Source organism: Oncorhynchus kisutch, linkage group LG14 (genome assembly GCF_002021735.2).
Source record: "Oncorhynchus kisutch isolate 150728-3 linkage group LG14, Okis_V2, whole genome shotgun sequence".
Classification (NCBI taxonomy): Eukaryota; Metazoa; Chordata; class Actinopteri; order Salmoniformes; family Salmonidae; genus Oncorhynchus; species Oncorhynchus kisutch.
Window position 1 is genome coordinate 53596599 of NC_034187.2, and position 10672 is coordinate 53607270.

General features: G+C 42.8%; 1 protein-coding gene across 1 annotated transcript in view; it reads left to right on the forward strand.

Moving 5' to 3' along the window:
• Positions 1 to 10391, forward strand: part of epha10 (EPH receptor A10) — a 182980-nt gene extending 172589 nt beyond the window's left edge. The window contains exons 14-17 of the mRNA XM_031788560.1: positions 1829 to 1981; positions 5080 to 5270; positions 5518 to 5706; positions 5961 to 10391. Of these exons, the coding sequence (XP_031644420.1) occupies positions 1829 to 1981; positions 5080 to 5270; positions 5518 to 5706; positions 5961 to 6075 (648 nt within the window). The 3' untranslated portion in view covers positions 6076 to 10391. The remainder of the gene's footprint in view (positions 1 to 1828; positions 1982 to 5079; positions 5271 to 5517; positions 5707 to 5960) is intronic.
• Positions 10392 to 10672: the final 281 nt, after the last annotated feature.

Consider the following 10672-nt stretch of genomic DNA (forward strand, 5'->3'; position numbering starts at 1 on the left):
TTTATCATCTATGCATAGTCACTTTAATTAATCCTACATGTACATATTACCTCAAATAGCACGACTAACCGGTGCACCCGCACATTGACTCTGTACCGGTACCACCACCTGTACATAGCCTCGCTACTGTCATTTTTGACTGTTTCTATTTATTTTTATTTACTTATCTATTGTTTACCTAATACCTATGTTTTACTTAAACACTGCACTGTTGGTTAAGGGCTTGTAAGTAAGCTTTTCACTGTAAGGTCTACACACATGACAAATCAACTTTGATATGATGTACATACAGTACCAGTCAAAAGGTTGGACACGCCTACTCATTCAAGAGTTTTTCTTTAGTTTGACTATTTTCTACATTGTAGAATAATAGTGAAGACATCAACACAATGAAATAACATATATGAAATCATGTAGTAACCAAAAAAGTGTTAAACAAATCAAAGTATATTTTATATTTGAGATTCTTCAAAGTATCCTCCCTTTGCCTTGATGAAAGCTTTGCACACTCAAGGCATTCTCTCAACCAGCTTCATGAGGAATGCTTTTCCAACAGTCTTGAAGGAGTTCCCACATATGCTGAGCACTCGTTTGGCTGCTTCTCCTTCACTCTGTGGTCCAACTCATCCCAAACCATCTCAATTGGGTTGAGGTCAGGTGACTGTGGAGGCCAGGTCATCTGATGCAGCACAGCCTGAAGGTGTGTTTTGGGTCATTGTCCTGTTGAAAACAAATGATAGTCCCACTAAACACAAACCAGATGGGATGGCGTATCGCTGCAGAATGCTGTGGTAGCCATGCTGGTTAGGTGTGCCATGAATACTAAATAAATCACAGACAGTGTCACCAGCAAAGCAACCCCACACCATCACACCTCCTCCTCCATGCTTCATGGTGGGAACCACACATGCGGAAATCATCCATTCACCTACTCTGCATCTCACAAAGACACAGCGGTTGGAACAAAAAAATCTCAAATTTGGACTCATCAGACCAAAGGACAGATTTCCACCGGTCTTAATGTCCATTGCTCGTGTTTCTTGGCCCAAGCAAGTCTCTTCTTATTGGTGTCCTTTAGTAGTTAAAAAAAAACAATTCATCCATGAAGGCCTGATTGACACAGTCTCCTCTGAACAGTTGATGTTGAGATGTGTTTGTTACTTGAACTCTGAAGGAGTTAACTCTGCTGCACAGTATAAATTCATTAGAGGTAACTCTGGGTCTTCCATTCCTGTGGCGGTCCTCATGAGAGCCAGTTTCATCATAGCGCTTGATGGTTTTTACAACTGCACTTGAAGAAACATTTAAAGTGCTTGACATTTTCCAGATTGACTGACCTTCATGTCTTAAAGCAATGATGGACTGTCGTTTCTCTTTGCATATTTTTTATAATTTTTATTTTTATTTAACCTTTATTTAACTAGGTACGTCAGTTAAGAACATATTCTTATTTACATTTGAGCTGTTCTTGCCATAATATGGACTTGGTCTTTTACCCCTAATAGGGCTATCTTCTGTAACCCTTGAATAAGTAGGTTTGTCCAAACGTTTGACTGTATGTGTTTGCATATCTAAGTATGATCCTTTTATTTGTGGACTGGGCATCCTGATGCATGACACATTAATCAAATAAATAAATAGCAAATATATAATAATCATAGTGTAGTAGGATGTTTAAATGTAGATTCTAGCATAGGCTACATGAAACATACTCACACAAGATGTCAAGTGTGGAGTTGAACATGAATTGAAAATCTCTCTGTTTCGGACTGTCTCTCTCTCTCTCTCTCTCTCTCTCTCTCTCTCTCTCTCTCTCTCTCTCTCTCAGCATGCGGGGAAGAGTGTGGTGTTGTGGACAGCCCCAGAGGCCATCCAGTACCACCGTTACAGCTCAGCGTCTGACGTCTGGAGCTTTGGCATCGTCATGTGGGAGGTCATGTCCTATGGAGAGAGACCCTACTGGGACATGGGCAACCAGGACGTGAGTAGAGTGACTGTCTCTCTCTCTCCCTCTACACTCGACCTTCTCCTCTCTAGTCTCTTTATCCAACTCATATCTCTCTCTCTCTACACTCGACCTTCTCCTCTCTAGTCTCTTTATCCATCTCATCTCTGTAACTCATCTCTCTCTCTACACTCGACCTTCTCCTCTCTAGTCTCTTTATTCATCTCATCTCTGTAACTCATCTCTCTCTCTCTACACTCGACCTTCTCCTCTCTAGTCTCTTTATCCATCTCATCTCTGTAACTCATCTCTCTCTCTACACTCAACCTTCTCCTCTCTAGTCTCTTTATCCAACTCATATCTCTCTCTCACTACACTCAACCTTCTCCTCTCTAGTCTGTTTATTCATCTCATCTCTGTAACTCATTTCTCTCTCTCTAATCTCTTTATCCATCTCATATCTCTCTCTCTCTACACTCAACCTTCTCGTCTCTAATCTCTTTATTCATCTCATCTCTGTAACTCATCTCTCTCTCTCTACACTCGACCTTCTCCTCTCTAGTCTCTTTATCCATCTCATCTCTGTAACTCATCTCTCTCTCTCTACACTCAACCTTCTCCTCTCTAGTCTCTTTATCCATCTCATATCTCTCTCTCACTACACTCGACCTTCTCCTCTCTAGTCTCTTTATTCATCTCATATCTCTCTCTCTCTACACTCAACCTTCTCCTCTCTAGTCTCTTTATTCATCTCATCTCTGTAACTCATCTCTCTCTCTCTACACTCAACCTTCTCCTCTCTAGTCTCTTTATCCATCTCATATCTCTCTACACTCGACTTTCTCCTCTCTAGTCTCTTTATCCAACTCATATCTCTCTCTCTCTAATCTCTTTATCCATCTCATATCTCTCTCTCTCTACACTCAACCTTCTCGTCTCTAATCTCTTTATTCATCTCATCTCTGTAACTCATCTCTCTCTCTCTACACTCGACCTTCTCCTCTCTAGTCTCTTTATCCATCTCATCTCTGTAACTCATCTCTCTCTCTCTACACTCGACCTTCTCCTCTCTAGTCTCTTCATCCATCTCATCTCTGTAACTCATCGCGCTCTCTCTACACTCGACCTTCTCCTCTCTAGTCTCTTTATCCATCTCATATCTCTCTCTCACTACACTCGACCTTCTCCTCTCTAGTCTCTTTATTCATCTCATCTCTGTAACTCATCTCTCTCTCTCTACACTCAACCTTCTCCTCTCTAGTCTCTTTATCCAACTCATATCTCTCTCTCTCTCTACACTCGACCTTCTCCTCTTTAGTCTCTTTATTCATCTCATCTATGTAACTCATCTCTCTCTCTATACTCGACCTTCTCCTCTCTAGTCTCTTTATCCATCTCATATATCTCTCTCTACACTCGACCTTATCCTCTCTAGTCTCTTTATCCATCTCATATCTCTCTCTCTCTCTACACTCGACCTTCTCCTCTCTAGTCTCTTTATCCATCTCATCTCTGTAACTCATCTCTCTCTCTACACTCAACCTTCTCCTCTCTAGTCTCTTTATCCAACTCATCTCTGTAACTCATCTCTCTCTCTCTACACTCGACCTTCTCCTCTCTAGTCTCTTTATCCATCTCATCTCTCTCTCATTCCCTTTGCTCTTTATCAACATGTGCATCTCTGTCCTCTCCCTCACCCCATTCCCTATGCTGTTTCCTTCTCTACCTATTCATCTCTCTCCTATACATTCTCTTCTCTTGTGCTAGCTCTCTCTCTCTCCCCCCGTCTTCTCTGTCCCCTCTAAAATGGTGCGAACTTTTTGACTTGGGCTAGCTCAGATCTTATTAGAGGGAAAGCCACGGGTGCTTCTCTAAAAGTCTCTTTGAGCTCTAAGTCCCCAGCATAAGTCCTCTCCGTGACCAATCCTGTTTCTCTTAAGGACACCATGTCGTTTTTTGGTGGCGGTCCCAAAGTCCCACCACGATCCCAGCTCTTAGAGGAAGCCTAAAATCCCGGCAGGAAGCGGCGCTCTCTTTGAGGAAATGTGAAATATAGCTATTTTAGGAGGGTGAGAAGATTTGTCCAATCGCTAGGACCCTGCCGCCACCAGTTTGTGTCGATGAGGGCATGTGTTTTGGTTCCCTTCTCCCCTCCCTCTCAATTTTTCAGAGGGATCGCTTATTTTTTATTTATTTTTTCACTTTGGAAGAAAACCCCAAACTTCAGAAGAGTGAAGAAAATGTTGCATAAAGACTTTGTTGAAGAGAAAAGCGAGAGTGCTTTTGTGCCAAAATGCCTTTGATCCAAGGCCGCGTCATGAACGGCATCCAAAGGTATTAGAGTAGATAGAGGGTTAATCAGAGTTCAGAGTTCACACTTAAGCCCACAGCTTGTTCTCACTAATACGCTGTCTAAATCTTTCCACTAATCCGAACGGTAAAAAGGCAAACTAGACGACCATGAAATGTTGAAATGAATTCCTATGAACCGTCCCTCAGCTAGGACATGAACCGGGACGGTGTATTACTAGCTTACCTTTTCAATATCCAGACTTTGTGTCTACCTCCTATGTACTAAACTCTCCGAAAGAAATGTCAAAGGCCAAGCTGGCTGAGCCCTTGAGATATTAATGCATTAAACAAATACATCCTTTCACCATTATCTCACGCAGCCCACATGCTGCCCTAGCATGCCCTTTTTCTTTTTAGCTCGGATTAAATGGAAAATGTCCGCCAATGAAGAAACACTTTAGGAACACTGTTTGGTTAAATCGGAGGTCAGGACAGAACTGAAGACGTCTGTGTTTTTAGTGAATGTGGAACATTTTCAACAGTTTTTTTTTCCTAAGAGCTTTTTCTAGGGAGCACAGTGTTAGAACACGGTGATTTAAAGGGGGAGAATATCTTTTTTTGAAGTTTTGTATTTAGAAGTCTTTATGGGGGATACATCTGTTTGCTGGATTAGCGCTTTTGAAAGAAACTTTGAATAAAGAGATTGTTTGGGTGTCGTTTTGTTGTCGGAGATCTCCTGAAGCCACTTTAGACTGAGATGGTGTCATCGCTCACTATCAACATTTCTCCCTGTAAGTTAACACCCCTTTCTCTCCCGCCATCTCTTCTCCGTCTCGTCCTAGGTGATCAAAGCGATAGAGGATGGCTTCCGCCTGCCCGCCCCTATGAACTGTCCACCCCACCTCCACCAGCTGATGTTGGACTGTTGGCAGAAGGAGAGGACCGAGAGACCCACCTTCAGCCAGATCCACTCGGCTCTCAGCAAGAGCATCCGCAGCCCCAACGGCATCGGCTCCTCCACACTGGCACGCAGGTAGGACATAGGCCCCTGCAAACCATGCTTAACACGTGCTAAACAAGGGTCAATATACAGGCTAACAGGTAACAGACTTTGCTAGACAACATGGGCTGGCATCGGTAAGGGTTTGTTTATGTCGTCCAAGCAGGTCTCCCACGTCCCACTCAGTTTTGATATCAGAGTAGAAATACTACCGCTTATGGTAACAGACTCATGCATCCCTTCCTGAAATCTATCTCTCTCTCTCCCCTTCTATCCGTAGAACCCTCCCTCAGCTAGGAACCCTCCCTCTGGGCTCCTCCATCTCCCTGGCAGAGCGGACTCTTCCGTCGTTCCCCTCGTTTAACTCGGTAGGGGAGTGGTTGGATGCGGTGGACATGGGGCGCTACAAGGACAACTTCACCGCGGCAGGATACTGCTACCTGGAGTCTGTGGCCCGTATGACAGTCCAGTGAGTGGCTCTAAGTGTGTGTGTGTGTGTGTGTGTGTGTGTGTGTGTGTGTGTGTGTGTGTGTGTGTGTGTGTGTGTGTGTGTGTGTGTGTGTGTGTGTGTGTGTGTGTGTGTGTGTGTGTGTGTGTGTGTGTGTGTGTGTGTGGGCGGGTGAGAGAGCGTTGATGCACAAACAAATATGTTGCTGGTGCATCTGAATATCATGAGTTGGTATAGTCTAACTGATATCTTTGTGCTGTGGTCGTTCTCCACAGAGATGTATTGAGTCTAGGCATCACCTCTCTGGAGCACCAGAAACAGATCCTGTCTGCCATCCAGACCCTTAGAGCCCAGGTCATCCAGATGCACGGCAGAGGGGTGCAGGTCTGACACACACATACACACACGTGCAAATGGACGGACGGACGGATAGAAGGATTTTCACAGAGGAGAGACTCGTCTCTCATCCAGATGGACAACATGAAGTGGATAGAGAGATCGGAAGAGATATCGCCACACTGCACCCACTCACTCTTCCTCCTCCTCCCTCTCTCTAAGTCCTTGGGAGCGAGGCATCTTCCAGTCATGTGATCAACGTACTTTGTCGAAAGTCATATGACTTTTGTCTGCACGCTGACCCAAATTGACTGGATGTCCGCTCTGACAACAGGCCCTGGATCAGTAGTTACAGAGACTTAAAACTACCCGGATAGAGAAGTACTGTCCACCTAAAATGTCTGGCACTGCTCTCAAAATATGGGGTAATTACATTTCCTTGATGGAGAAGAACTGTCCCCTCAAGCAGAGTGATACTCTACTGAACCACTTGTCTCAGAACTGAGGTTAAAACCACCCTGGTTGAGAAGTACTGTCCATTACAGGGCTGTCCCTCTACCACTGGTCTCAGAACAGTGGGATAAGGCACTAATGGTGAAAGTTCTGTCTGTCGAACAGGGCTAAAATGATAAAACTGGTCTCAGTTCAATGGTTAAAACATTACTCTTCCGGCCGCTGAAGTGCGATCGAGTGACTGGTTCCCACAGTGTGGGCGGAGCCCAGGCCGTGTCAAGTCGTACGTAGCCCGACCAATCACGAGGCTGGAAAAAGACTTACCTTCAGAAGGAAACTACTGATTAAAAAACAAAAACTAGAAAACTGTAAATCGAAACAAAGGATTTCCGTGTGTTTGATTGTTCATTTCTATTTAGTCTGTTACACAATTTGTCTTTTTAAAAAGTTTTTCCGTTAACCGTCTCTGCTCTCCCGGTGTTTTCTCAGTGTGTGGAATGGCTAATGTCCCTTAGCCGGGATGTCAGTGGTATCATGTAGCGTCTCGCTAATATATTTCTCCTGTCTAAAAAGCATTTTCACTACATGGGTATATTGCACTGTTGAGAATAAAGGTCAAGTCTCAAGCTGACGTATCTGAAATGTATTCATATTTATATGCGTTTCCAGTTTACAGACTCTCACACGACCTGACAGGAAGAGGTTACGAGGGTCATACTTGATTTTTTTTATTACTAAATCATTTTGTGTCATTTTGTGTTTAAGGATGCTGCAAAGCACATGTCCTTTGGTGTCAAGCATATCCCTTCCTAGCCGTTCTGTTTCTTTTGATTACAGTGTGTATCATAACATTTTCTTTATTTTTTCTAATTAGAGGGATTCTGTTACTGAATAAGGGTGTTCTGAACCAGAAGAAGATATTATGAAGAGGACATACACTATAGTATGTTGACTTTTGTCTTCTCCTAGACAGGGGTGTAGAATCATTTTGATACAGTCAACAAATCTACAGTAGTTGATATAGGACTTATACATTTTGAGTCCAGTGTCGCTGGATGTATGGTATCGATGTGTTGCATTATATATGCAGTATTGCAGTATTTCAGAATGTCGTAGAGTGATCATGTATGTTTTTTTTCCGGGCCAGCAATTCAAGCCGTCATGCATAGGGCCCTGTGTTTTGGTTAATCATGTCACATGACCTGGATTTGAACCTTTTCGTTTAAAACTTTTTCATCAAACATTTCCCCCTTTTTTTTTATGTCAGATGGTCTAAGCGCCATCCTCCGACAATTGCTTACATTTTTGGTCTAATTCTCATTTCTGGAAAATGCTTAAAATCAAGGTTAAGTGGTTAACTAAAACACAGGGCCTTAGCTATACATCATGGTTGTACACTTAACATGTTCTAAATGTTCCTACAAATCCCACAACCCCCCACTGTGCAGTCACAAGCCACTCCCATTTGTCAGTATTATGTATTTTTCAAAACAGGTAACATTTAATCGTAGGTAACATGTTATGAGGCATTTTTTGATTTATATCATACTCTTGTAGCTCGCTGCAGTGCATTCGGAAAGTATTCAGACCCCTTCACTTCTTCCAAACTTTGTTACGTTACAGCCTTATTTTAAAATACTTTTCCCCCCTCATCAATCTATACACAATACCCCCAAAATAACAAAGCGAAAGCAGTTTTTTTGTGTGCAAATTTATAAAAAATGAAAAAGATACCATATTTACGTAAGTAAACAGATCCTGTGCTATCAGACTTGAAATTGAACTCAGGTACACCCTGTTTCCACTGATCATTCTTGATGGTCCTACAACTTGATTGGAGTCCACCTGTGGTAAATTCAATTGATTGGACATGATTTGGAAAGGCCTGTCTGTATGAGGTCCCACCGTTGACGGTGCATGTCAGCAAAAACCGAGCCATGAGGTCGAAGGAATTGTCCGTAGTGCTCCAAGAGAGGATTGTGTTGAGGCACAGATCTGGGGAAGGATACCAAAACATTTCTGCAGCATTGAAGGTCCCCAAGAACACAGTGGCCTCCATCAGTTTTGAACCACCAAGATTCTTCCTAGAGCTGGCTGCCAAGCCAAACTGAGCAATCGGGGGAGAATGGCCTTGGTCAGGGAGATGACCAAGAACCCGATGGTCACTGACAGAGCTCTGGAGTTCCTCTGTGGAGATGGGAGAAACTTCCAGAAGGACAACCATCTCTGCAGCACTCCACCAATCAGTGTCCAGACGGAAGCCACTCCTCAGTAAAAGGCACATGACAGCCCGCTTGGAGTTTGCCAAAAGGCACCTAAAGGACTCTGACCATGAGAAACAAGATTTTGTGGTCTGATGAAACCAAGATTGATCTCTTTGGCCTGAGTACCAAGGGTCATGTCTGGAGGAAACCAGGCACCGCTCATCACCTGGCCAATACCATCCCTACGGTGAAGGATGGTGGGGGCAGTATCATGCTGTGGGGATATTTTTCAGCGACAGGGACTGGGAGACTAGGATCGAGGGAAATACTGTGATGGAAAATGTTATGTTTGTGCTTTTGTAGTAACAAATTTCTGTGTTCATGCAAGTGACTGACTGATTGAATGTGCCTGGGAGTAATCCTCACCATCAATATCTGCAATTTGCTAGTACTTCCAGAACCTTGTTTTGAGAATGAAAGGGATATCTCAGTTTCAAGGTCTCAGCTTGGAGAGAAGAGGCCTTGTGAGGTATTGGTCTGTCACATGCATGAACCAGTATTGGTCGGTCACATGCGCGAACCAAACGTTAATGATAAATTAATTATGAATGATGAATAGGCTAAATCAGGCTAAGTCTACGTAAACAGTATGAGATCTCACGGGACTGCCCCAATGGAGCTCACTTCAGACCGGTACTTTATGCATCTAGGTTTGACTGTGACCTCTCCAGCTTGCTGTTAATAAAACAATGATTCATTTAATATTGGCCTTCAGTGTAACAAAGTACAGAGAGATCCTTGATGAAAACCTGCTTCAGAGCACTCAGAACATCAGACTGGGGTGAAGGTCAACAGGACAATGACCCTAAGCACACGCAGGAGTGGCTTCAGGACAACAAAGTACTGAGTAAAGGGTCTGAAGAGTTATATAAATGTGATATCAGTGATATTTTTACATTTGCAAAAAAATCAAAACTTGTTTTTCCTTTGTCATTATGGGGTATTGTGTGTAGATTAATCAGGGGGGGGACTATGTAATCACTTTTAGAATAAGGCTGTAACATAACACATTTTGGAAGAAGTGAAGGTGTCTGAACACTTTCCGAATGCACCGTACACAATAGATGTTTTATTGGTTCAGTGCGGTTCATAAATGGCATCTTGTAATAGTATCTGGTATGAAAGGAATACCAGTACATTTTCTCTTTTCTTCCCATGTATTCTCTTTCTCTCTCCCCCTCTCTCTGGAGCGGTTTTGCCTCAACACCATATATAAACCCATATCATGTTCTGAAAAGATACTCCTATAGACTCACACACACACACACACACACACATATATATATATAGAAACAGTCTCAACAGCCCTGTATACACAGACACCAAACTGGACCTTTTCACTTCAGCGAATCAGTCGTTGTTGTGTGTGTGTGTCCCCCCCCCACCCCCCCTGTTTACTCTACCATTACAAAATATGTTTACTGTAAATATGTATTTGAAAATGCAATCTATTTTTATAATTTGTTTGAAGAACAATGTGTTAAATATCTGCTCACTGTGTAGGGGTTTTATCGTTTGAATTTAGGGCCATTGCCAATCAACTTGGGTGTTTGGAATTTTAAAACATATTTTTTTTTTTTTTACCTGTTTAGAAAAACAGATGGCTGTTGCAATATTGACATGTGTTATTAAAAAATCTCCAATAAGAGCAAACATTGTCTGCGTATTTGGCGTGCTTCAGGCTCTGAGCTTGATCATCTGTTCATCCTTACCCATGTGCAATTCTGCTTCATTCCCCTTGTGAAAAGATGCAGTCAATCAGTTTACAGAAAACTCAACTCTTTCAGTTCACCTTTTGTTCTGTTCTTCTCAGCAAACATTCTGTTCACAGCCTTTGCCAATGACTCTCCGGATTGAATCAAGGCCTTCATTGAGAAAGAGCCCTGGAATTGTGCTCAGTTGTGAATCCCGGCCTCAATCTTGTTCTAAAGGAA